The following is a 27,665-nucleotide window of genomic DNA, read 5'->3' as shown; positions in this document are numbered from 1 at the left end:
ATTAAACAAGTATCCAAGTTCCCCCATGTAATTAATTTTACAGCGTTTTGAATTACAAAGTGCGTTGTTATTAACGCCTCAAGCATAAATTAAACCCAGGTCACAGCAGTGAGAGCTTAAACAGTGGACTGCCAGACCGCACAGTCAAAGATTTATCAGCTAATCTATCATTGCTCACATTTCTCCTCTTTGCTCTTGTTATTCGTCTTTTTCAGCTCCGACTGTTTGGAATTCAACTGCGGGAGATTATTCCAGGAACCTCCTGCAGCAGCTGCCTCGGTGAATAACAGATGGAAGCTACAGTTCAGAGGCAGGAACAAAGCCATCAATTACTTGCTGCTGCCTGGTGGAAAACAGGCTGGGCCAAGTAAACAAGTGAGACTTTGTAAATGCCAAAGGGAAGCTCACACAGTGCAAGAATAAATTGGTCAAGTGACTTAGGAAAGCAAATGTGCACTGTTGCTTTCTTGATAGAAGTGGGTTCAAGTCGTGCTTCAACTATATGCAGAATTTGTTCTTTAGTGATAGTAGGTCACTTTTCCACCCAGAAATGCAACTAATTTTTTTTTCAGCGATAATGTTTCAGCGGCAACTGTGTAGTTTTAAATTGGTACAAAAATCGAGAGACATTTGTATACATAAACATCACAGATAAAACGGTAGTGTGCCTGACTCCTGAGCAAAAAGGTTGCGTGTGCAAATCAAATTGAGGGGGGGGCAGGCAGCAGTGGGAGATAGGGGTGGGGGCACAGTCACTTTTATCATAGATTGAAAAGGTTGCAGCACAGGTTGAGGGCCATTCAGCCGGTAGTTTAGTGCTTGGCGTCATTTAGATTGTATTTGAGGTGTGTGGTTTGAAACGCTGACTGCTTATGAGAGCAGGAGTGTGGTGAAATGTAAAGGAGACTCAGAGCTGTGGTTTGCCTGCAATACGACGATAAAAGTTTCAAACAAAGTGTTCACCCAACATGGAACTTAAGCCCGCAACCCTGAGATGAAGGGGCTCATGCTGTATAGACTGAGCTGGAAGGAGAAATATTCCAGCAACAATGCTGGCTTGTGCCCCAGGAATATATTCCTCAATGGCTTGGCTGAAGGGAGAGCGAAGTTCGTATCCAAGTTTGCTGACAGCACTAAGCTGGTGTGAGAGGAAAGTGTAACGCAGTAGAAAAACAAGAGAAGATTGCAAGGAAGTAAATAAAGAGGAAGTGTTTGCGATGGCTGATATCTGTGCGTGATTGAGCTGCAGATGACGTGTCCTGGTAGTTCATTTACTCCCAGCAGAAAAGGTGATAGCTCAGGAATAATTTCTCCTGTGTAAACTTGTGGAACAAGTGTACAACAATGTAGACCTCGTGGCGCAACGGCAGCGCGTCTGACTCCAGATCAGAAGGTTGCGTGTTCAAATCACGTCGGGGTCACAGTAGATTCCTTTTTTTTTAAAAGTGCTCGACATTTGCTCAATTCAGCTTTCCAGCTTCACAATATCGAAACCAACGGAAATAGGAATCACAATCGCCGGCTTTGTGATGTCATCCGGGGTGCAGCTTCCCTGCAAATATTTCAGCACAGTCGGTGTGTGAAATGAGATTTGGGTGACAGTTCAACGTGTGCAAAGCAGAAATAAATGATTTATGGAGTCACGGTCATTTACGGCACAGAAGGAGCCCATTCAGCCCGTCCAAGTAAGGATGCTCCCTCAGTAAAGAATTATTCAGTTCTGCCCAAGGAGATACTCTCTTCTCTCTCTTTGGCCTCCTTGTCTCGAGAGACAATGGGTAAGCGCCTAGAGGTGGTCAGTGGTTTGTGAAGTAGCGCCTGGAGTGGCTATAAAGGCCAATTCTAGAGTGACAGACTCTTCCACAGGCGCTGCAGATAAAATTGGTTGTCGGGGCTGTTACACAGTTGGCTCTCCCCTTGCGCTTCTGTCTTTTTTCCTGCCAACTGCTAAGTCTCTTCGACTCGCCACGCTTTAGCCCCGCCTTTATGGCAGCCCGCCAGCTCTGGCGATCGCTGGCAACTGACTCCCACAACTTGTGATCAATGTCACAGGACTTCATGTCGCATTTGCAGACGTCTTTAAAGCGGAGACATGGAGGGCCGGTGGGTCTGATACCAATGATGAGCTCACTATACAATGTGTCCTTGGGGATCCTGCCATCTTCCATGCGGCTCACGTGGCCAAGCCATCTCAAGCGCCACTGGCTCAGTAGGGTGTATATGCTGGGGATGTTGGCCACCTCGAGGACTTCTGTGTTGGCAATACGGTCCTGCCACCTGCCAAGGATTCTCTGGAGGCAGCGAAGATGGAATGAATTGAGACGTCGCTCTTGCCTGACATATGTTGTCCAGGCCTTGCTGGCTACATGGAAGTAATAATTGAATAAAATCAGTTGGATGCAATGAGAATGTGTTGCAAAAGGGACTTCCTTAACAAGGAATCAAGCCCCAGGGCAGCCAGAGCACCAAATCCTAATGACTCGACCACCAGGGAACCTGTGAAAACAGGCCTGCTTTATCTCAAATTTGTGGGTTTAAACCAGATGTTGGGCAAATGCTTTTTTAAAAAATTATATTTCACAGCCAAACCATGGCTCTCAAATTTTCTTACTTTTAACCAACTTTTCACCACATTCCTGTTCTCAGAAACAATCCACATGCAAAACCACTTTCCTCACATCTGAAAGCAAATTCTTACTGAAGGACACTGGATCATTGGATGATATATTTTGAACTGGCCATGTGATGAACTCTTACTCAGATCTTATTTTACGCATTATATTTTAGGAGTCTGGATGAACACATTGCTTGGTCCTGACACTGAAAATCTGGTCTAACTTTTAACCGGTTACTTCAGGGAGAGAAAAAAATGTCCCATAAAGTTTCCATACAGGATCACACGGGAACCTTTCACTTGTCAAATGAACATGATAACCAACACACTTTGGAAACTGTTGGGAATCAGCCAAAGGGTATAATTCGAAATTTTGAGCGTCATTGAGCTGCAGATGATATGTCCTGGTAGTTTATTTATTCCCAGCAGAAAAGGTGATGGTGCAGAAGTAATTTTTCCTATGTAAACTTGTAGAACAGCACCCTACATGTGTGGATCTTGTGGTGCAATGGTAGTGTGTCTGACTCCAAATCAGAAGGGTCACATGATTGTTTTTTAGTCCTCAACATTTGCACAATTCATCTTTCTACCTTTACAATATCGAAAGGACCAGGAAAAGGAATCACAGTCACCAGCTTTGAGAACCTTTGTCGTCTGCTGTCATCCAGGCTGCAGCCTGGTTGCAGGGGCCTCCTGTCGCTGTTTCTCCCGTTGGCAGGGAATGCTACAGCAAGAAGGGAAAAATCTCGCTACAGCCATCAAACAGTGCGTGTGAATCTTTCAGGGCAGTCACTGTGTGAACTGTGGGGAACAGATCAACACGTGCAAAGCAGAACAGAAATGATTCAAGTACGGTCTCTCCCTCAGTTGGAAAGTGCTCCTCGCACACAACAGGATAGGAAGCTAGCCACTGGGCTCCAGACCTCATTACAGCCTTGATCGAAAGACCACTAAAAGAGCTAAATTTCGGAGGTGAGGTGAGGATGACCGCTGTTGATGTTCACACGTGAGAAATACAATGAAGGAGTGCAGCAAATGTAATGTCACACACTGAGCCCCAGAATCACCAGTCAGAACATGCATTGTAAAAGTCGGAAAGTTCTGCAAACACACAACAGGTGAGAACACGGTCAGTAATTTCAATAGTTTACTGGTTGTCACACCTGCCTCACACACAAACGGTCCCCACTTCAATCCTGCGCAGAAACATAATATTACAGTATTTCTTTTCCCCTTGAACTATTTAGTGTCTTGCATGTGTTCTCCCTATCTGATTTTACAGATTGTACTGCAGGAACGCGGCTAAAACTGTTGATTTGATTGTGAGAGCAGGAATATGCTGCAAACATCAGTTAAATGTGAGGGACATTCTGAGTTAGGGTCTGGCGATGAAAATAAGTTAAAAGTTTAAAAGAAAGTAGTTGCCAAACATGGGGCTCAATCCGCGAACTGAAATTAAAAGTATTAACTTCTAATAAATTTCCTGGTGGGCTAGTGGTTAGCATTTGGCATTTTCGTGGTCACAGGCTGGGGTTGATTTCCAGTCAGGGAAGTCACTTTTGCAACACATTCTCATTACATTCAAGTAAAGTTGTTCAGTTATTACTTACTTGTATCCAGTCCAGGAACCAAAGAATTTTTTTTTTACTGTGGGAGAGTCTATACTTGATTCATTTCTTTACCGCTTTGCATGTGGTGAACTGAAGATGGCAGAGCAAAAAGGCAGATGAGAGGAGCAGTTGTCATAACTGTAGTGAATATGACCTCAACACACTTCTCAATGAGTGGAGGCCAATTGTCACCGGAGGGCACCTGGAAACGTACCTGTCCAGACGTGGGAGTTCCTGGGTCTCCGTGTCCAGTCGTGGGAGTCCCTTGGTCTCCGTGTCCAGTCGTGGGAGTCCCTGGGTCTCCGTGTCCAGCCATGCACGTCCCTGAGAAGCCCGGTCCAGCTGGTCAGCGCTAAAGCATGTTGAATTAGCCTGTCATTGGCCCATTGTGCTGTTGAAAACATGCGAGTATGACCAGGATGCAAAACCCACGGTCCAAATTGAACTCCCCGCTCACTGAATTAGAAAGACATTTCCTGGAGGTGGAGGGTGGCCGATTTCCATGGAAGTGGATTGGAACGAGAGTGATCTGATTCAGGGAAGGTGATTGGGAAGCGGCTTGAGGAGTTTAATGATTTTGTAAGGGATATTATTTGCGTGTGAGTTTTAGTGGTTTGGAACAGTGAAATGTTTTTACAAAAGTCAGTGCAGATGGTTCAGCACCTTTCTCTGTGTGAATTGTGTAGTTTTGGCTCAGATCAGATCAGTTCATTTGACTCAGGACACCAGAGTAAATGTTGTTGAATGTTAAAGCAGGGAAAGTAGCCATTACTGTCTCAAAGAGTTGGTCCTTCATTCTCCTCGGCTTGCGTTTCCCAAAGCATACGTAAAGATTTCAAAAGCCGGCGAGTGTGATTGTCTTTTCTGTTGGTTTTAATATTGTGAAACTGTACAGGTGAACCGTGCAAACGTTTTGGCATTAAAAGCAAACGTGAGCTGGACATGATTGGAAGATATAAGCTTGTGATGTGGAAGGGTGTGATAGGAGTTTTGATGTTACGATGATGATAAGTTGAAAGTGTTGAGTGGTGCTGCAGTTGAGGAGTTTGCATTTGAGAAATAGAATGATGGAGTGTAGCAAATGCCAAGTCTCGCACTGAGCCCTGGAATAGACAGTTAGAATGCACAGTGTAAAGGCTAGAAAGTGCTGCAAACACACAAGAGAACAGAAAACTACTAGCTGTTTCCATAGTGTAGTGGTTATCACGTTCGCCTCACACGCGAAAGGTCCCCAGTTCGATCCTGGGTGGAAACATTGAGTAATAGTATTTTTTTCATCTGGCTGAACAATTTAGTGTTTAGTGTTTTGTACGTGGTGAAGTCTTGACCCAATGTGCTTTTGCAGGTTGTGTTTTGTAAGTGTGGTTTTGCATGTTGTTTGGTTGTGAGAGCAAGAATGTGGTGCAAGCTGAGTTGAATGTAAGAGAGATCACTGCATGTACAAAAAAAAGAAAAGATTCACCCAACATCGGGCTTGAACCCACAACCCTGAGATTAAGAGTCGCATGCTCTACTGACTGAGCTAGCCAGGCCTAAAAACAAAACCTCTTCCTATGACTTATTGCAGTGAGATCATGTGCTGTACTCCAACAATGTGTCTGTATGTGGCTTGGTTGAAGGAATAGCAAGGAATTCCTGGTGCTGAAAACAACAACTCTTTTTTCCAGACTAGGTACATGCAAGTACACATTGTGTTTTCGGAGCATGCATTAACATGTCGATTGCTTCTGGCAGCAGGAATATTCTGCAACTTTACTTAAATGTAAGTGAAATGGAGATAAACTTTTGAAAGAAAGTGGCTTACCAACACAGGGCTGCATTTCCGGACTGTGAGATTTACAGCTTTAAACTCAATATGTTGCCTGGTGATCTGGTGGTTAGAATTTGTGCCGATCAAGACCATAGCCGTGTTTGATTCCTGGTCAGAAAAGGTAGATTTACAAGGCATTTAAGTAATTTATTCAATTATTATTTACATGTAATCCATCCAGAAAAAAGGCGATCTGATCAGCACAGTGATTAATCCATAATCTACCAGTGTGGAACCAAACATTTTTTACTGAGGGCGAGTCCATACTTGAATCATTTCTTTTCTGCTTTGCATGTGGTGAACTCTTCCTGTATCTCACTTCACACACTGATTGCCTGGACAAATTCGTACTCAACAGTTCCATGGCTGCAGCGGGATTTTAACATCTTACTGCAGCATTCCCCACCTATGGGAGGAACAGCGAGACCCTGCAGTGAATCCACACCCTGGATGACTTCATGAACCAAAGACACACCCATTAACGTCTTTCTTTAGCTGTAAGTCAGGGGAGTCTTTTATAGTGATTTAAATACTTTTACAAACTTTTAGAAACTTTTAAACACTTTTTAAAACTTTTAAACACTTTTAAAAACTTTTAAAAACTTTTAAATGCTCCTAGAAACTTTTAAAATCTTTTGTAAAAAATTGGACAATATTTAATAAACTTATAAAAAGTTTAAAATAAATAGAAAAGTGCATTGGACAGAGAGAAACAGAGTTTTTTCTAAAGCACTTATTTACTTGCCTCCAGAACTGAAGATGGCACAGCATAAGGCAGATGAGAGGAGCAGGTGTCATAACTATAGTGAATAAGACCTCAACACACTTTTCAATGAGGTTGAGGCAAAATGTCACTGGAGCGCACGCCTGGAAAAGTACCTGTCCAACTGTGGGAGTTCCTGGGTATCCGAGTCCAGTTGTGGGAGCTCCTGGGTATCTGTGTGCAGCTCTAGGAGCTCCTGGGTATCCGTGCCCAGCTGTGCTCGTCCCTGAGAATCCTGCTGGTCAGTGCTGAAGCATGTTGAATTAGCCCGCCATTGGCCCATTGTGGAAAAGTGATGTTGAGAAAATGCGATTGTGTGACGACTCAATGCTTCAGGAGTTTAATGATTTTGTAAGGGATATTATTCGCGTGAGTTGTGTGGTATGAAACGGTGGAATGTTTTTACAAAAGTCAGTGCAGGTGATTCAGCACCTTTCTCTGTGTGAATTGTGTAATTTTGGCTCAGATCAGCTCATTGGCCCCAGGCCATCAGAGTAAATGATAGTGTAACAACAGCAATGTCATGCATTGAGCTCCAGAACATACAACAGTGGATAAAGCTACTAGCTGTTTTCATAGCGTAGTGGTGATCATATTTACCTTACATATAGAAGGTTCCCAGTTTAATCCTTAGTGGAAATATTACATAATAGTATTTTTTCACCTGGCTGAATGATGAAGTGTTTTGCCTGTGGAATCTTGCCTCTATGTGCTTTTGCAGATTGTGTTTTGGCAGTGTGGTTTTGCATGTTGTTTGGTTGTGAGAGCAGGAATGTGGTGCAAGTTGAGTGAAATGTCAGGGAGATGGCTAAGTGCAGGTGGCTGTTGAAAAGAAGATGTAAGTTGAAAAGAAAAGACATACCCAACAGGGCTTGGAAACCACAACCCTGAAATTAAGAGTTTCATGCTCTACCAACTGAGCTAGCCAGGCCTGTTGTTATGCATGAGATCTTCTGCTGTGCTCCAGCAATATGTTTGTACATGGCTTAGATGAAGGAATAGCAAAGAATTCCTGGTGCTGAAAAGAACAGCCCTTTTTTCCACACTAGAGCATGGCTACCGGACCCGAACCCAACGGGACCTGACGACATGTGTCGGGTTCGGGATGCTCCTCCAGTCCGGCCTTCGGGCTCGGGACGGCCACAGTCTATCACCACTTCTCCTGTCCGTGGCTCCAATTTTAATGTACTTTTTAAACAACCTTTCAAGCCCAGTTACAGTTTTTGTTGCTTATCTGCACAAGCTCAAAAAGTGAAAGACGGAAGCTTAGGTTAACTGAACATTCCGGTGGTCGGGTCAAATTGGGCGGGGGATAAAAAATGAAAGGACTCGGGCCGGATGTGGTTCTATCGGGCTCGGGTCGGGTTTCGTGTGCAGATCCGAGCCAGCCTTTACGCTAGATGCATGCAAGTATGCATTGTATTTTAGGGGCGTGATGAACATGTGGATTGCTTCTGACAGCAGGAATAATCTGCAACTTGACTTAAATATAGAGTTGTTGTTTGGCTACAGGTGAAAAGAAAATAAACATTTGAAAGAAAGAAGCTTACCAACATAGGGCATCATTTCAAGACTGTGAGATTTACAGCTTTAGACTTTATAAATTCCTTGGTGATGTAGCGGTTAGGATTTGGTATTATCACCAATATGGCCTGCATTTGACTCCTGGTCAGGAAAGTCAGTTTTGCAAGTCATTTAACTAATCTTATTCAATTATTACTTACATATATCTCATCCAGAAAAAAGGCGATTCTGTTCAGCACCATTAATTAATGCATAATCTACTTGGGTGGAACCAAACAATTTTTTTTTACTGAGGGCGAGTCCATACTTGAATCATTTTTCTGCTTTGTATGCAGTGAAATGTTCCCATATCTCACTTCACACACTGACCGCCCGGGAAAATTCGCACTCACAGTTCGATGGCTGCAGCGGGATTTTAACACCTTGCTGCAGCATTGCACGGCGACGGGAAGAACAGCGAAACCCTGCAATGAATCCACAGCCCGGATAACATCATAAGCCAAAGACACGCTCATTAATGTCTCTCTTCAGCTGTAAGGAAGGGGAGTGTTTTATAGGCATTTTAAAAACTTTTACAAACTTTTAAATATTTTGAAAAACTTTTAAAAACTTTTAAAATTTTGAAAAACTTTTAAAAACTTTGAGACCATTTTAAAATCATCAAAAAAAAAACCTTTGGCAACGTTAAATAAACTGTCAGAAACTTCAAAATAAATGCTGGTCAGCGCTGAAGCATGTTGAATTCGCCGGTGTTCTTGTATCTTAAAGCAGGGAAAGTAGCCATTATTGTCTCAAAGAGTTGGTCCTTCATTCTCCTCGGCTTGCGTTGTCCAAAGCGTACCTAAAGATCCCCAAAGCTGGCGAGTGTGATTTGTCTTTTCTGTTGGTTTTAATATTGTGAAACTGTAAAGATGAACCGTGCAAATGTTTCGGCAAGCATGAGCCGAATATGATTGTAAGACATAAGCTTGTGATGTGGAAGGGTGTGATAGGAGTTTTGTTGCTAACTGGAAAGTGTTGAGTGCTGCTGTAGTTGAGGAGTTTGCATTTGAGAAATAGAATGAGGGAGTGCAGTAAATGCAAACTCACGCACTGAGCCCCAGAATCATCAGAGAGAATGCAGTGTAAAAATCGCAAAGTATTACAAATACTCAACAGTGCAGAATTTTATCAGTAGTTTCCGTAGTGTAGTGGTTATCACGTTCGCCTCACACGCGAAAGGTCCCCAGTTCGATCCTGGGTGGAAACATTATGTGTCCTTTATCTTTCTGAGCTACTTAGTGTTTTGCATGTGGTGAAATGCACCCCCTGTCTGATTTTACAGATTTCCCTTCAGAAGTGTGTTTAAAAATATTGACTGGTTGTGAGAGCTGAAATGTGGTGGATGTTTAGTTCAATGTCAGGGACATTGAGAGCTGGGGCTGGCTGTTGAAAAGATGAAAATTGGAAAATTTGCCCATGGTGGGGCTCACATTCATGACTCTTGTCTCATGCACGACTGACTGAGCTGACAAAAAACCATCTGGTTCACTAGTCCCCTTTGGAGAAGGAAATATGCCATAGAAACATAGAAAAATAGGAGCAGGAGTCACCCATTCGGCCCTTTGGACCTGCTCCGCCATTCAAAAAAGATCGTCTAATTCAGTACCCTGTTCCCGCTTTCTCCCCATATCCCTTTGGCATTAAGAAATATATCCATCTCCTTCTTGAATATATTTAATGACTTGGCCTCCACTGCCTTCTGCAGTAGCGAATTACACAGGTTCACCGCCCTCTGAGTGAAGAAATTTCTCCTCATCTCGGTTCTACCCTGTATCCTGAGACTGTGACCCCTGGTTCTGAACTCCCCGGCCATCAGGAACATCCTCCCTGCATCTAGCCTGTCTAGTCCTTTTAGAATTTTATAGGTTTCTATGAGATCCCCTCTCATTCTTCTAAACTCTAGTGAATATCGGCCTAGTCAACCCAATCTCTCCTCATACGTCAATCCTGCCATCCCAGGAATCAGCCTAGTAAATCTTCTTTGCACTCCCTCCATGGCAAGAACATCCTTCCTCAGATAAGGAGACCAAAACTGCACACAATACTCCAGATGTGGTCTCACCAAGGCCCTGTATAACTGCAGTAAGACATTCTTGCTCCTGTACTCAAATCCTCTTGTAATGAAGGCCAACATACCATTCTCCTTCCTAACTGCTTGCTGCACCTGAATGCTTGCTTTCAGCGACTGGTGTACAAGGACACCCAGGTCTCGTTGCACCTCCCCCTTTCCCAATCTATCACCATTCAGATAATAATCTGCCTTTCTGTTTTTACAACCAAAGTGGATAACCTCACATTTATCCACGTTATACTGCATCTGCCATGCATTTGCCCACTCACCCAACTTGTCCAAATCACATTGGAGCCTCTTTGCATCCTCCTCACAGCTCACATTCCCCCCCCCAGCTTTGTGTCGTCTGCAAACCTGGAAATGTTACATTTAGTTCCCTCACCCAAGTCATTAATATATATTGTGAATAGCTGGGGCCCGAGCACTGATCCCTGTGGTACCCCACTAGTCACTGCCTGCCACCTGGAAAAAAACCTGTTTATTCCTACTCTCTGTTTCCTGTCTGACAACCAATTCTCAATCCATGCCAGTATATTACCCCCAATCCCACGTGCTTTAATTTTGTACACTAATCTCTTATGTGGGACCTTCTGAAAATCCAAATACACCACATCCACTAGTTCTCCCTTATCTATTCTACTAGTTACATCCTCAAAAAACTCCAGTAGATTTGTTAAGCATGATTTCCCCTTTGTAAACCCATGCTGACTTTGCCCAATCCCGCTTATGCTTTCCAGGTGTTCTGCTATCACATCCTTTATGATAGACTCTAGCATTTTCTCCACTACTGATGTAAGGCTAACTAGCCTGTAATTCCCTGTTTTTTTCTCCCTCCTTTTTTAAATAGTGGGGTTACATTTGCCACCCTCCAATCTGTAGGAACTGCTCCAGAGTCTATAGAATTTTGGAAGATGACCACCAATGCATCCACTATTTCCAGGGCCACTTCCTTTAGTACTCTGGGATGTAGATTATCAGGCCCTGGGGATTTGTCAGCCTTTAACCCCATTCATTTCTCGAGCACTATTTCTTTTACTAATACTGATTTAATACTAATTTCCTCATGTTCTGGCCTACTTGTGAATCTGAATTAGTCCAGCAAGTTCCTTAGTTGTACCGAAACCATGAGAGAAAGCCTAAAAGTAATAAATAAAAGCAAAATACTGCGGATGCTGGAAATCTGAAATAAAAACAAGAAATGCTGGAAATACTCAGCAGGTCTGGCAGCATCTGTGGAGAGAGAAGCAGAGTTAATGTTTCGGGTCAGTGACCCTTCTTCGGAACTGGCAATTATTAGAAATGTCAAAGGTTATAAGCAAGTAAAGCTGGGGTGGGGCAAAAGATAACAAAGGAGAAGGTGTAGATTGGACAAGGCCACAGAATACCTGACCAGAAGGTCACGGAGCAAAGGCAAACAATATGTTAATGGTGTGTTGAAAGACAAAGCATTAGTACAGATAGGGTGTTAATGGACTGAGGATTGAACAGCAGCAAGCACACACATGAGAAAAAACAGTGGGTAAGCAAACTGAACAAACTAAGATGAAATGAAATAAACATACAAAAAAAATGTAATAAAGAAAAAATAACTAAAAATAAGAGTAAAATGGGGGCCTGTCATGCTCTGAAATTATTGAACTCAGTGTTCATTCCGGCAGGCTGTAGTGTAAATGAGATGCTGTTCCTCGAGCTTGCGTTGATGTTCACTGGAACACTGCAGCAAGCCCAGGACAGAGATGTGAGCATGAGAGCAGGGGGGAGTGTTGAAATGGCAAGCAACCGGAAGCTCGGGGTCATGCTTGCGGACTGAGCGGAGGTGTTCCGCAAGGCGGTCACCCAGTCTGCGTTTGGTCTCCCCAATGTAGAGGAGACCACATTGTGAGCAGCGAATACAGTATACTACATTGAAAGAAGTACAAGTAAATCGTTGCTTCACCTGAAAGGAGTGTTTGGGGCCTGGGATAGTGAGGAGAGAGGAGGTAAATGGGCAGGTATTACACCTCCTGCTAAAAGCAATGAAACTGGACGGACCATCCAGCATCAACCCAGGCACCAGAAATGACAACAGCACACCCAGTCCTCATGACCCTGCAAAATCCTCCTTGCTAACATCTGGGGAGTTGTGCCAAAATTGGGAGAGCTGCCCACAGACGAGTCAGCCTGACATAGTCATACTCCTGGAATCATACCTTACAGACAAGGTCCTGCTCCAGGTGGTGAGGGAACCAACGAGAGAAAAAACTTACTTGACCTCCTCACCAATTTATCTGTCGCATATGCATCTGTCCATGACATTATTGGTAGGAGTGACCACTGCACAGTCCTTGTGGAAACAAAGTCTGGTCTTCACATTGAGGGTACCCTCCATCGTGTTGTGTGGCTCTACCCCTGTGCTAAATGGGGTAGATTTCGAACCAATCGGTGGGCCATCAGCAGCAACAGAATTGTACTCAACCACAATCTGTAACCTCGTGGCCCGGCATATCCCCCACTCTACCATGACCATCAAGCCGGGGACGGGACCTGGTTCAATGAGGAGTGTAGGAGGACATGCCAGGAACAGCACCAGGCATACCTCAAAATGAGGTATCAACCTGGTGAAGCTACAGCCCAGGATCACATGAATGCCAAACAGCATAAGCAGCATGCGATAGACAGAGCTAAGCGATCCCAAAACCAACGGATCAGATCTAAGCTCTGGGTCCTGCCACACCCAGTCATGAATGGTGGTGGAAAATTAAACAACTAACAGGAGGAGGAAGCTTCACAACTATCCCCATCCTCAATGATGGGGGAGCGCAGCACATCGGTGCAAAAGCTAAGGCTGAAGTATTTGCATCCACCTTCAGCCAGAAGTGTGGAGTGGATGATCCATCTCAGCCTCGCCCTGAGGTCCCCAGCATCACAGATACCAGTCCTCAGTCAATCCGATTCACTCCACGTGATGTTATGAAATGGCTGAAGGCACTGGATACTGCAAAAACTATGGGCCCAGACAACAATCTGGAAATAGTACTGAAGACCTGTACTCCAGAATTGGCTGCGCCCCTAGCCAAGCTGTTCCAGTACAGCAACAACTCAGCAGTGTGGAAAATTGCCCAGATATGTCCTGTACCCAACCAATTACCGCCCCATCAGTCTACTCTCGATCATCAGAAAAGTGATGGAAGGGATCGTCGACAATGCTATCAAGCAGCACTTACTCAGCAATAACCTGCTCACTGGCGCTCAGTTTGGTTCTGCCTGGGCCACTCAGCTCCTGACTTCATTACAGCCTTGGTCCAAACATTGACAAAAGAGCTGAACTCAAGAGGTGAGGTGAGAGTCACTGCCCTTGACATCAAGGCAGCATTTGACCGAATATGGCATTAAGGAGCTCTAACAAAACTGGAGTCAATGGGAATCAGGGGGAAAACTCTCCATTGGTTGGAGTCATACCTAGCACAAAGGAAGATGGTTGTCGTTGTTGGAGATCAATCATCTCAGTCTCAGGCTATCTCTGCAGGGGTTCCTCAGGGTAGTGTCCTCGGCCCAACCATCTTCAGCTGCTTCATCAATGACCTTCCTTCAATCATAAGGTCAAAAGTGGGGATGCACAATGTTCAGCACCATTCCTGACCTCTTCAGATACTGAAGCAGCCCGTGTCCAGACGCAGCAAGACCTGGACAATATCCAGGCTTGGGCTGTTAATGGCAAATAGCATTTGCATCACACTAGTGCCAGGCAATAACCATCTCCTCTTGATGTTCAATGGCATTATCATTGCTGAATCCCCCATTATCAACATCCTGGCGGTTACCATTGACCAGAAACTGAACTGGACCAGCCATATAAGTACTGTGGCTACAAGAGCAGGTCACAGGCTGGGAATTTTGCAGGGAGTAACTCACCTCCTGACTTCCCAAAGCCTATCCACCATCTACAAGACACAAGTCCGGAGTGTGATGGAATATTCTCCACTTGCCTGGATGAGTGCAGCTCTCACGCTCAAGAAACTCGACACCATCCAGGACAAAACAGCCCGCTTGATTGGCACCCCATCTACCACCTTACCGTTCACTCCATCCAACACCGACGCACAGTGGCAGCAGTGTGTACCATTTACAAGATGCACTGCAGCAACTCACCAAGGCTCCTTCGGCAGCACCTTCCAAACACCTAGAAGGATAAGGGCAGCAGACACATGTGATCACCACCACCTGCAAGTTCCCCTCCAAGCAACACACCATTCTGACTTGGAGCTATATCGCCACCCTGAGGAACTGTCGCTGGGTCAAAATCCTGAAACTCAATCTCTGACAGCACTGTGGGTGTACCTACCACATGGACTGCAGTGGCTCAAGAAGACAGCTTACCACCACCTTCCCAAGGACAATAAGGGATGGGCACTAAATGTTGGCCTAGCCAGCAATGCCCACATCCCATGAAAAAATGAACAAAACTCTTTATCTGCCTATCTATCTATCTATCTATCTCTCTATCCATCCACGTATCTATGAACTATCTCTATCTATCTATCTGTCTGTCTGTCTGTCTGTCTGTCTGTCTGTCTGTCTGTCTATCTATCTAGCTATAGAAACCATAGAAAAATTATGGCACAGAAGGAGGCCATTCAGCCCGTCGTGTCTGTGCTGGTTGAAAAAACTAGCCGCCTAATCTAATCCCACCTTCCAGCACCCTGGTCGTAGCCTTGCAGGTTACAGCACTTCAGGTGCTGGTCCAGGTACCTTTGAAAAGAATTGAGGGTTTCTGCCTCCACCACCGACCCTGGCAGTGAATTCCAGACACCCACCACCCTCTGGGTGAAAATGCTTCCCCTCATGTCCCCTCTAATCCTTCTACCAATCACCTTAAATCTGTGTCCCCTGGTAATTGACCTCCCCGCTAGGGGGAAACAGGTCCTTCCTGTCTACTCTATCTAGGCCCCTTATAGTTTTGTACGCCTCTAAGAAGTCACCCCTCAGCCTCTTCTGTTCTAAGGAAAACAACCCCAGCCTATCCAATCTTTCTTCATTGCTGCAACTTTCGAGCCCTGGCAACATTCTTGTAAATCTCCTCTGTACTCTCTCCACAGCAATTATGTCCTTCCTGTAATGTGGTGACCAGAACTGTACGCAATACTCCAGCTGTGGCCTAACCAGCGTTTTATACAGTTCCAGCATCACATCCCTGCTTTTATATTCTATACCTCGGCCAATAAAGGAAAGCATTCCCTATGCCTTCTTCCCAACTCTATCTACCTGTCCTACCACCTTCCGGGATCTGTTTACATGCATTTCAAGGTCTCTCACTTCTTCTACCCCTTTCAATATCCTCCCATTTATTGTGTATTCCCTCGCTTTATTTGCCCTCCCAAATGCATTACCTCACACTTCTCTGGATTGAATTCCATTTGCCACTTTTCCACCCGCTCAACCAAACCATTGATATAATTCTGTAGTCTTCGGCTATCCTCTTCACTATCAACTACACGGACAATTTTTGTGTCATCTGCAAATTTCCCAATCGTGCCTCCCACATTTAAGTCCAAATCATTAATATATACCACAAACAGCAGGGGACCCAACACTGAGCCCTGTGAAACACTACTGGAAACAGCTTTCCATTCTCAAAAACATCCGTCGACTGCTACCCTTTCATTCCTGGCCCTGAGCCAATTCTGGATCCAACCTGCCACATTCCCCTGTATCCCATGGGCTTTCATTTTACTGACCAGTCTGCCATGTGGGACCTTGCCAAATGCCTTACTAAAATCCATGTAGACCACATCCACTGCACTACCCTCATTAATCCTTCTTGTTACTTCCTCAAAAAACTCAATTAAGTTAATAAGACATGACCTTCCCCTAACACATCCATGCTGACTATCCATGATTAATTTGTGCCTTTCTAAGTGGCTGTTTATCCTGTCTCTCAAATAGATTCTAACAATTTACCCACCACCGAGGTCCGACTGACCGGCCTATAATTATTTGGCCTATCCCTCGCACCCTTTTTGAATAAATCAGTCTGTCCATCTATCTACCTTAATCTTCCTATCCCTTTATATCAGTTTATCTCTGTTTCATTTTATTTCACTTTATTTGTATTTGTGTCTTGATCACACTTTGTTTCTCCGTCTCCCTCGCTGTTCACATATTCCCCAGTTTATTAGAGATCCCGATCTTAATGCTGCATTAAGGTACAAGCCGGGATCCTGGGTTGGGGGCAGTGTGGGTGTAAATTCACAAAATTCTGACCAAGCAGAAAGACCTTTGATCTTTAACTAAGAAGTTACTGAGTCCCCTGATTTTTGGATGGAGAGTAAATATTGAGTTACAGGGGAAAGTACATTTCATGCGACTCGGTCTTTAATAAGTTAATCCTTTACCTTGGGACAACTTTCGATGAAGGAAACATGTGGTAAGTTATAAAGAAATTCCCACTGTAATGGAGTGCGATGTGAATTTCACCGAGGTGCAGTGTTTTATTCCAAACAAACTTTTGATTTAAAGTAAGCAGACATGTAGTTCTCATCTCAAGGCCGTCAGTTAACTAGCTGCGTTGGCTTGTTTTTATTGATAAAATAATCCTTTCCACAGAGGTTTCTTGTGTACATCTTCGAATATTCCCCTGTCTTGAAAATAGCTTTATTTGGGCACAAAAAATTAGCTGAACCAATTATTCATCGCCTGGTCAAGATTTGTTTGCATTTTTTATATATAATTGGTTTGTTTCAAGGAACAGACGTGAGTTGTATCTCTTTTGATTTGTTTCGTGGCATGTGGGCAGAGCTGGCCAGGCCAGCATTTATTGCCCATCCCTAATTGCCCTTGAGAAGGTGGTGGTGAGCTGCCTTCTTGAACCGCTGCAGTCCATGTGAGGTAGGTACACCCACAGTGCTGTTAGGAAGGGAGTTCCAGGATTTTGACCCAGCGACAGTGAAGGAACGGCGATATAGTTCCAAGTCAGGATGGTGTGTGACTTTGAGGGGAACTTGCAGGTGGTGATGTTCCCATGTATTTGCTGCCCTTGTCCTTCTAGTTGGTAGAGGTCACGGGTTTGGAAGGTGCTGTCGAAGGAGCCTTGGTGCATTGCTGCAGTGCATCTTGTAAATGGTACACACTGCTGCCACTGTGCGTCAGTGGTGGAGGGAATGAATGTTTGTCGATGGGGTGCCAATCAAGAGGGCTGCTTTGTCCTGGATGGTGTCGAGCTTCTTGAGTGTTGTTGGAGCTGCACCCATCCAGCCAAGTGGATAGTATGCCATCACACTCCTGACTTGTGCCTTGTAGATGGTGGACAGGCTTTAGGGAGTCAGGAGGTGAGTTACACGCCGCAGGATTCCTAAGCTCTGATCTGCTTTTGTAGTCACAGTATTTATATGGCTACTCCAGTTCAGTTTCTAGTCAATGGTAACTCCCAGGGTGTTGTTAGTGGGGTATTCAGTGATGGTAATGCTGTTGAATGTCAAGGGGAGATGGTTAGATTCTCTCTTGTTGGAGATGGTCATTGCCTGGCACTTGTGCGGCGCGAATGTTACTTGCCACTTATCAGCCCAAGCCTGGATATTGTCCAGGTCTTGCTGCATTTCTATACTGACTGCTTCAGTATGTGAGGAGTCGCGAATGGTGCTGAACATTGTGCAATCATCAGTGAACATCCGCACTTCTGACCTAATGATTGAAGGATGCAATTGATGAAGCAGCTGAAGATGGTTGGGCCTGGGACACTACCCTGAGGAATTCCTGCAGTGATGTCCTGGAGCTCAGATGATTGACCGCCAACAACCACAACCATCTTCCTTTGTGCTAGGAATGATTCCAACCAGTGGAGAGTTTTCCACCTGATTCCCATTGACTCCAGTTTTGCTAGGGCTCTTTGATGCCATACTCGGTCAAATGCTGCCTTGATGTCAAGGGCAGTCACTCTCACCTCACCTCTTGAGTTCAGCTCTTTTGTCCACGTTTGGACCAAGGCTGTAATGAGGTCAGGAGCTGAGTGGCTCTGCCGGAACCCAAACTGCACAGGTTATTGCTAAGCAAGTGCTGCTTGATAGCACTGTCAATGACATCTTCCATCACTTTACTGCTGATTGAGAGTAGACTGATGGGACAGTAATTGGCCAGCTTGGACTTGTCCTACATTTTGTGCACAGGACATACCTGGGCAATTTTCCACATTGCCTGCTAGATGCCAGTGTTGTTACAGTATCAGAACAGCTTGGCTCGGGGCGTGGCAAGTTCTGGAGCATAGGTCGTCAGTACTATTGCCAGGGCCCATAGCCTTTAGTCATTTCTTGATATCAGGCAGAGTGAATCAGATGGGGTGAGACTGGCATCTGTGATGCTGGGGACTTCAGGAGGAGGCCGTGATGGGTCATCAACTCGGCACTTCTGGCTGAAGATTGTTGCAAATGCTTCAGCCTTATCGTTTGCACGGATGTGCTGGGTTCCCCCATCGTTGAGGATGGGGATTATTTGTGGAGCCATCGCCTCCTGTTAGTTGTTTAATTGTCCACCACCATTCTTGACTGGGTGTGGCAGGACTGCAGAGCTTAGGTCTGATGGTTGTGCTTAGCAATATCTATCACGTGCTGCTTATACTGTTTGGCACACAAGCAGTCCTGGGTTATCGCTCCACACCCCATTTTGAGGTATGCCTGGTCCTGCACTCTTCATTGAGCCACGGTTGTTCCCCCCAGCTTGATGGTAGAGTGGGGGATATGCCAGACCCTGAGGTTACAGATTGTGGTTGAGTACAATTCTGCTGCTCATGGCTGCCCAGTTTTGCATTGCTAGATCTGTTCTAAATCTATCCCATTTAGCCCAGTGGTAGTGCCACACAACACGATGGAGGGTATCCTCAATGTGCTGATGGGACTTTGTCTCTGCAAGGATTGTGCAGTTGCCACTCCTACCAATGCTGTCATGGACAGATGTATCTGCAGCAGGCAGATTAGTGAGGATGAGATCAAGTATGTTTTGCCCCTCACCCACTGCTGCAGACCCAGTCTAGCAGCCACATCCTTTCAGCTGTGGGGGCTACCAAGCCACTCTTGGTGATGGACGTTGAAGCTCCCCACCCAGAGTGGAGAAGCACCAGCTCAGGTTATTTCCTTGCCCATCTTTGGCCTGATACCCTGAGACTTCATGGGGGTTTGGAGTCAATATTGAGGACTCCCAGGGCAACATCCTCCTGACTGTAGATCACTTTTGCTGGACCATACCCAGGGATGCTTTTTAACTACAACAGCGTGGCCACTTCAGAAGGCAGTTAAGAGTCAATTACATCTCTGTAGGTCTGGCATCACCTGTTGGTCAGACCAGGGGCATTAGTAAGTAAGGTGGGTTTTTGAAACAATTGTTTCATAGTCAATATTAGGTGAGTTTTTTAAACTCCATTCTTTTTATTAATGGAATTTGAATTTTGCTCTGGTGGGATTTGAACCCACATCCCTACAAGGATATTAGGTCTAGTGACAATACCACTACTCCACCACCTCCCCTTTAACTTGCTGTGTCAGGAAATAAATGGTAGTATAATGGTGACGTTACTGGGCTAAGTCATAAGTTATAACTAAAGTAATGATTCAGAGGCATAAGTTCAAATCCTGCCATGGTACTTGGGGAATTCAAGTTCAGTTTGTTAAATTAATGTGGAATTGAAAGCTAGTCTCAGTAATGGTGACTGTCATTGATTGTTGTAAAATCCCATCTGGTTCACTGCTGATTTTTAGGGAAGGAAATCTGCTGTCCTTACCCAGCCTGGCCTCTGTGTGTGATTCCAGACCCTAAGCAATGTGGTTGACTCCTAAATGCCCTCTGATAATGGTTCAGCAAGCCACGCAGTTGAGGGCAATAAATGCTGGCCTTGCCAGCGATGCCCACATTCTGTGAATGAATAAAAACAAATGAAGGAGATCAGACAGACCTGCATAAGTTCACAGGGATGTTACAGCTGCTATATCAATGCTGGTTGTTGATCAGTGGGTAGCACACTTGCAAGTTTCTGTGTCTGAAGGTTGTGAGTTCATAATCCCACTCCGAAGACTTGAGCACGATAATCAACACTGACACTCCAGTGCAGTACTGAGGGAGTGCTGCACTGTCTTTCGGAGGATGTGCTAAACTGAGGTCTGTTTGCCTTCTCAGCTGAGTGTAAAACACTCCATCGCGTAATTTCGAAGAATAGCCAGGGGAGTTCTCACTGGTGTCTAGTGTCCCTCAGTCTACATCACAAAAAACTGATCATCGGATCATTACCACATTGCTGTTTGTGGGAGCTTCCTGTGTGCAAATTGGCTGTCACATTCCCTACATTAAAACAGTGACTACACTTCAAAAGCAGAGGACTTTGCCTCAGTGCCCTGGGCCAATATTTGGCCCTCAACCAACATCAAGACAACAGATTATCTGGTCTGTATCATATTGCTGTTTGTTGGGATCTTGCTGTGCTGCAATTGCATTTCCTACATTACACCAGGGACCGCACTGCAAAAGTACTTCATTGGCTGTAAAGCGCTTTGGGATGTCCTGAGGTCGTGGAAGGCGCTATAGAAATGCAAGTCTTTCTTTTCACACGAGAGAGACTGACACGAACGCAGACCCACACGAATACACAGTGAGGGGTAAAGCAGCTATATTAATGCAGTTGGTGTAATTATTGTTGTGTCTATGCTTTCACGCGTCGATTGGCAATGATTTCTATACATGTTTCTGGCGAATTGTTTTGATCAGTCCCAATGAGCAATTTGTCATTGATTTGCCACAGGTCGCCTGTATTTTTGTTACTCGTGATTCCTGCATCCTGTACCGTTCACCTGCAGCACCCTTCCGGCGAATTCTCTTCTCCCAACCACCCTCTGCAATACCCAGCTGACAGCAATGAGGTCTGGGATATCTCAGCACCACAAGGTTACATTATCAAAGTTTATATACCCTACATCGACATCGAAAAGTCAGAAGGATGTCAAGCAAGTCATATAAAGGTATCGGGGCTGTAGAGGTGCTGGAGTAGGTGCAAAAAATATTGAGAAGGTTGATACTAGAACTGTGAGGTTATACATATCAGGAAGGATTGAATAGACTGGTCCTTTTCTCTGTAGAAATGAAAAAGGGGTTTGATAGCATAAACATAGAGATGGTTCCACATGTGGGGCAGACCAGAGCGAATGGTCATCTATATAAGATAGTCACTAATATGGGATTCAAGAAGGACTTCTTTACCTAGAGGGATATTAGAATGTGGAACTTGATACCACATAGAGTAGTTGAGGTGAATAGCATAGGTTCATTAAAAGGGTAACTGGATATACACACAAGGGAGAAAGTAATAGAAGGGTATAGAGTATTAGAGTCTTTACGACACTGAAGGAGGGCATTTGGCTCATCGAGTCCATGCTGGCTCTCTGTCAGTCCCATTCCCACTCATTACCACTCACTGTGTAAAAATGTCCCTCCTCACATCCCCCTCCCCCCCACCTATCTCCTGCCCATAACCTTCAATCGGTCTCCCCCCTAGTCCTTGTCGCATCAGCTAATAGGAACAGCTTTTCTTTGTCTACCTTATCTAAACCAGTCGTAATATTGTACACCCTCGATCAAATCGCCCCTCAATCTCCTTTCCTCCCAGAAGAACAATATCGGCAAATGTTGCTATTTATGCCGTAACAGACAGGTGAAAAGTGTTCAACATCTGTGCAATTTAAGTAGACCCCTAATGAGAGCCGACATGGCAGGAGAGAGTAATAGAGAGTGGGGGAGGAGGAGTAACGGAGAGATCGGGAAGAGATAGAAACAGAGACTAAAATGAGATAGCCAGGGATGGAGATAGATATGCTGATAGGGTCAGGTGAAGTAGGGAGGGAGGAGGTGCGTGTGGTGCATGAATGTCAGTATAGGCCTGCTGGGCTGAATGGCCTGTTTCTGTGCTATGAATACTATGTAATCGTATGTACTTTTGTGATCTTTGTTATTCATCCGAAAGATGCCGCACGGGATTCATCACGCTTCCAGAAGCTGTTCCTTGATGGGGGAATAACTTGAAGCTCAGGAAGTCGATGATGGACAAACTGCGGACCAGTGGCATAGGCTAGGTTTCTGTGGATTTCTTATCTCTCTCGCTCTGCAGAAGACAGTGTCTCCTGCCTGTATCCTACACCTGAGCTTTGGAACCCCACCAAACTTCAAGGCTGACTCTGGACATGATATTGAGTCCCGATGACTCTGGAGGTGGTTTTGTTGCTCGGGCGAATGATCCCGGGACATGAGTTAAATTCCCACAGGGTTAATTGGCGAGTTTAAATTCATTTCATCGAATAAGTCTGGAATAAAAAGCTGATATCAGCGATGGTGACCATAAAACTATTGGATTGTGTTAAAATTCATCTGGTGTGCTGACGCCCTTTATTGATGGAAATTTGCCATTTTGTTTTATTCATTCATGGGATGTGGGCATCACTGGCTAGGTCAGCATTTATTGCCCATCCCTAAATACCCTTGAACTGAGCATCTTGCTCGGCCATTTCAGAGGGCATTCAAGAGTCAACCACGTTGTTGTGGATCTGGAGTCACATGTAGGCCAGACCAGGTAAGGACGGCAGATTTCCTTCCCGAAAGGCATTAGTGAACCAGATGGGTTTTTACAACAATCAACAATGGTATCATGGTCACCATCAAACTAGCTTTTCAAATCTGGATTTATTAATTGAATTCAAATTTCACCATCTGCCGTGGTGGGATTCGAACCCCTGTCCCCAAATCCTTACCCAGTCTGGCTGATATATGACTGCAAAACCACAGCAGTTTGGTCAATGCTTAACTAACCTCTGAAATGGCCCAGCAAGTCACTCACTGGACAATAAGGTAACTCACCACCAATTTCTCAAGGGAAATTAGAGATGGGCAATAAATGCCATCCTTGCCAGTGATGCCCATAGGTGTTGTTTACAACCAGGTGAGAAAGAGGTCTAGGGTTCCCTTTCAGCCTTCGCCTGGTCTTACTGTAACAGGGTTTTATTTTTAAACACATTGTTTTTAGCTCCCCCTTGGTGGATCCTTGTTGACTGCTTTCCAATTGTAAGGCAAAGAAACAAGCACAAACAGGCTTTCTTAGGTTTAAAGAAGAAAGGTGAAATGTTATTAAATTTAAACTTAAACTCTGATTCGGTTAACTCCTGCAGATACACGACACACCTACGCTAGCATGCATACATGATACACACATGCAGATAGGGACAGAAAGAGCAGAAGAAAAAAGTAAAGTGGAAAGTTTTGAGGCAATATCTGAAGAGTTGTTGCTATGGTTCTTCGAACTCACTGCAGAGTCCTTGATTGTAGGTGGATCTTGCTTTTCGTTGGGGCCCAGTATTCTTCTTAAACCTTGTTCGCTGTAGCAGACCTTTCTCTCTTAGGGTTCATGTGTCTTTGGTGGGTTTTGGAGGTCCATGAGAAAGAGATGGGAGCAGCCAGGAGAGGTCTTTTCGATCCAGGAGCAAAGAGCTTTTCCGCCAGTTCAAAGACCGTCTCTACAATTTAAAACTCCCCAAGTTGGCCAACATGACCGACTGGTATAACCACTTCTGGCTTTGTGTGTTGTGCGTGCCAGGGAGTGGTCCTGCGTCTACAAACGCGATCTATTAATATGCAAAAATGTCTTTCCAGTCGGGGACCTGGCAACCACCTTGTAACAGGCCTTCTCTTCTTCCCAGCAACAATTTGACATTTAATGTCCATGTGGCGAAATTAATGTGCCTCATTCTTGGCAGGAGGGGGGGGCACTTTGAACACTTTGAAACGGAGATTGATATGTTTTTGTTGGTAAGGGTTTTAAGGGTCATGAAACTCAGTCAGGCTGATGGAGTTAAAATGCAGATCCGCTATGATCTCATTGAATGGTGGAACACGCATGAGGGGCTGAATGGCCTCCCCCTGTTCCTATGTTCTTATGTGTGTAGAATACCTTTGGCTATATGCTGAACATCTCATGGATGCTTTGGAACCTATGGGTCTGAGCGGAGAAGGAATTCAATGTCCCTTCACAGCACAACGGTCTCACTATTAACCCGAAAATAACAGCAAAATACCGCAGATGCCGGAAATCTGAAATCTTGCGGATGGTACTGCTGCCACTGTGCGTCAGTGGTGCAGGGAGTGAATGTTTAAGGTGGTGGATGAGATGCCAGTCAAGTGGGCTGCTTTGTCCTGGTGGGTGTCGAGCTTCTTGAGTGTTGTTGGAGCTGCACCCATCCAGGCAAGTGGAGAGTATTCCATCACACTCCCGACTTGTGCCTTGTAGATGGTGGTCAGGCTTTGGGGAGTCAGGAGGTGAGTTACTCGCCGCAGGATTCCCAGCCTCTGACCTGCTCTTTGTGATAATTAGTCTTAATACTCTTACAACAGATCCTTTCAGAGGAGAACCAACTGGCTAAGCTGTGTGGCAAGTTGGATGATGATGGCAGTGATCCAGGACTGCATGAATACTATTCCACCAATAACACACTGAGAGTTTCCTTCACATCGAATGGTTCCAAAAGACGATTCACCGGATTTCTGGCACTCTATTCTCGCGTTGGTAAGCCACGGATTTAAGTGTTAAAAGTTGATTTTGTTGGATTACTAAATCAAGATTAGGCCCTATTTCTTGGGTGTCTTCCCCACAAATGTAAGCTTGCATTTTGATTAAATATGGTGCTATTTCATAGCTGAAGTGATTTGGTGCCTGGAAAGTGTTAACATTTGTTTATTTTCACACCTTTGAACCAGCCTGAATTAAAAATAAATTATTTATGGGATGTGGGTGTTGCTGGCAAGGCCAGCATTTATTGCCCCTCTCCAGTTGCCCTTGAGAAAGTCAAGGTGAATTGCCTTCTTGAACCACTGCAGTCCGTGTTGTGCGGTTGCCGTTCGGCAGGGCACCCCAGGATTTTGACCCAGAAACGAAGATGTACTTCCAAGCCAGGATGGCGTGTGACCATCAGCACTCCCTTCAAATACCCGTCCAAGTCACGCACCATCCTGACTTGGAAATCTATCGGCCGTTCCTTCACTGTCGCTGGGTCAAAATCGTCTACCGAACAGCACTGTGGGTGTACCTACACCACCCGGACTGCGGTGGTTCAAGAAGGCGGCTCACCACCACCTTCTCAAGGGATGGTCAACGAACGTCGGCCTTGCCAGTGACGGCAACTCCCAGATAACAATTTAAAAATTGTACAATTGTGGAGATGGCTTAGTTTTCTAAACATACAAGGGAGAAAGGAATAGAAGGATATGCTGATAGGGTGAGATGAAGAGGGTGTCGGAGGACGCTCATGTGGAGCATAAACACCAGCATAGAGCAGTTGGGCCGAATGGCCTGTTTCTGTGCTGAAAATTCGGTGTAATTCTCCCTCACTGGGAACTCTAATTGTTTGACCTTTTCCCTTTCTCTGTCTGACACTAACGAGCGGGCCTTTTCTTCCCAGATATCAACGAGTGTGAGCTTGATTTGCATGGATGCAGTCATTCCTGTGGGAATACCATCGGTGGATATTACTGCTACTGTCCGCTTGGATTTGTGATTGAGAGTGACAAGCGGAATTGCAAAAGTAAGTTTGGGCGCAGTTTTTGGATGGAACACCAAACCCGCAATGCTATTGCACTTCAAATTCATGGTAATGTCAATCAGAAAACCATTTGCATTAACTTACAACACCCTGCGATAGGATCTCAATTATATGGAGTCAGTGTTTGCTGTCTCCTCCAACTGTCTTGTTTCTCACTGCCGCACTCTCCCTTTTAATGATACTAGATGATCCTGGGATACAGTTTGATAGGCATCACCATTCATCCCCTGCTAGATATGGGATTTATCAGAAGGAGCCAAGACAAGCCATGTTACAACGGATTGCAAAGCATTTCCAGCACAGGGCAGGCCTTTCGGCCCAACACGTCCATTTGTGCTCCACACGAGCCTCCTCCCACCCCCAACTCCATCTCACCCTATCAGCATATCCGTCTATTCCTTTCTCCCTCATGTGTTTATCCAGCATCCCCTTAAATGTATCGACACTATTCCCTGTGGTAGTGAGTTCCACATCCTCCCCACTCTCTGGGGAAAGAGGTGTCTTCTGAATTCCCTATTGGATTTACTGGTGAGGTTACTGGATAATGGTGCATAGGGAAGTGGTAATAATCATTTTCGATCCTGAAGCATCGTAGCCAGTTCTCACCCTACTGTCATCCCTGAAATTAGCTCAGTTTTCCACTGACTTTTGACCTTACAAAATGATCCAGGGGCAGTAATTTCTTCAATTCCTTCCTTCCCTTGATCCTTCCTTTCTCGTCGAGACCTACTTCGCCATCTGAGAGCAATTGTCTTACTAGTTCTCCTTCTGTACCCATAGGCAATCACGTTGTAGAGTCATAATGGCACAGAGGGAGGCCATTCGCCCCATCCAGCCCATGCTGGTCCTCTGTAGAGCAATCGAGTCAGTCCCATTCCCACCCCCCCTGTAGCCCTGCAAGTTTATTTCCTTCACGTGTCTACATCCAATTTCCTCTTGACCTGTCCTTGAAACATTGACTTGTGTGTTTCCATTGCTCTAAATGTTGCTGAAATTTTATTCTTGTGACAAAAACTCCCGGTAAAAGACCATTCGTTTGAGCTGAGCATTGAAACTCTATTTAATTGCTTTTTCCCCGTTAACCGGTCATGGTCTCTGCACCAACATTTTGAGATGAACAGAGTGAATTGCTTTAGCTGTTGCTTATGCTGTGTTTTGCCGACAGAAGAGCAAATAATCTGCCCCAATCGAGTTTTACCGAACAGCATCCTGGAGCCCTCGTGGCTGAGATTCAACTTTAAAGACACAGTGAAGGTGACTTGTGGGCGAGGATATGAAATAGTTGAGGTGAACATGTGACGCTGCTCTTTTCTCATGTAGCCTGGCTTCCTAATTGGTTCAGTTATATCTGAGTGGCGTTTCTCATAGATCTGATGGGCGTCAGTGCTTGGGTTGAAATTCAAATCCTTCCAATTAAACTGAGACCGGTGCATGGCTGGTGCCCAATTCAGGAAGGGTTCTGAAGGCTTTAGAGAGGGTGCGGAAAAGATTGACGAGAGTGGCTCCAGGGATGAGGGACTTCAATTACCAGGATAGACTGGAGAAGCTGGGGCTGTTCTACTCCGAGGAGAGAAGGTTGAGAGGAGATTTGATGGAGGTTGTTCAAAACCATGAGGGGTCTGGACAGAGTAAATAGGGAGAAAC

The 27,665-nt window shown here is 45.0% G+C and overlaps 1 protein-coding gene and 3 non-coding genes across 4 annotated transcripts in view; all 4 read left to right on the top strand.

The window, feature by feature from the left end:
* The first annotated feature begins 1,349 nt into the window (after nt 1-1,349).
* trnaw-cca (transfer RNA tryptophan (anticodon CCA)) lies at nt 1,350-1,421 on the top strand. Its single transcript has one exon. It is a non-coding gene; the product is annotated as a tRNA-Trp (tRNA).
* A 2,082-nt stretch (nt 1,422-3,503) lies between these two features.
* Nucleotides 3,504-27,665, top strand: part of LOC137357414 (uncharacterized) — a 45,622-nt gene continuing 21,460 nt past the window's right edge. The window contains exons 1-5 of the mRNA XM_068023760.1: nt 3,504-3,732; nt 21,188-21,404; nt 24,817-24,988; nt 25,881-26,003; nt 27,187-27,308. Of these exons, the coding sequence (XP_067879861.1) occupies nt 3,692-3,732; nt 21,188-21,404; nt 24,817-24,988; nt 25,881-26,003; nt 27,187-27,308 (675 nt within the window). The 5' untranslated portion in view covers nt 3,504-3,691. The remainder of the gene's footprint in view (nt 3,733-21,187; nt 21,405-24,816; nt 24,989-25,880; nt 26,004-27,186; nt 27,309-27,665) is intronic.
* trnav-cac (transfer RNA valine (anticodon CAC)) lies at nt 5,407-5,479 on the top strand. The gene has a single exon. It is a non-coding gene; the product is annotated as a tRNA-Val (tRNA).
* On the top strand, nt 9,498-9,570 carry trnav-cac (transfer RNA valine (anticodon CAC)). The gene has a single exon. It is a non-coding gene; the product is annotated as a tRNA-Val (tRNA).

This window comes from Heterodontus francisci, chromosome 48 (genome assembly GCF_036365525.1).
Source record: "Heterodontus francisci isolate sHetFra1 chromosome 48, sHetFra1.hap1, whole genome shotgun sequence".
Taxonomy (NCBI): Eukaryota; Metazoa; Chordata; class Chondrichthyes; order Heterodontiformes; family Heterodontidae; genus Heterodontus; species Heterodontus francisci.
The sequence above is the reverse complement of the archived record's forward strand: the minus strand, read 5'-3'. Positions and strand labels throughout refer to the sequence as shown.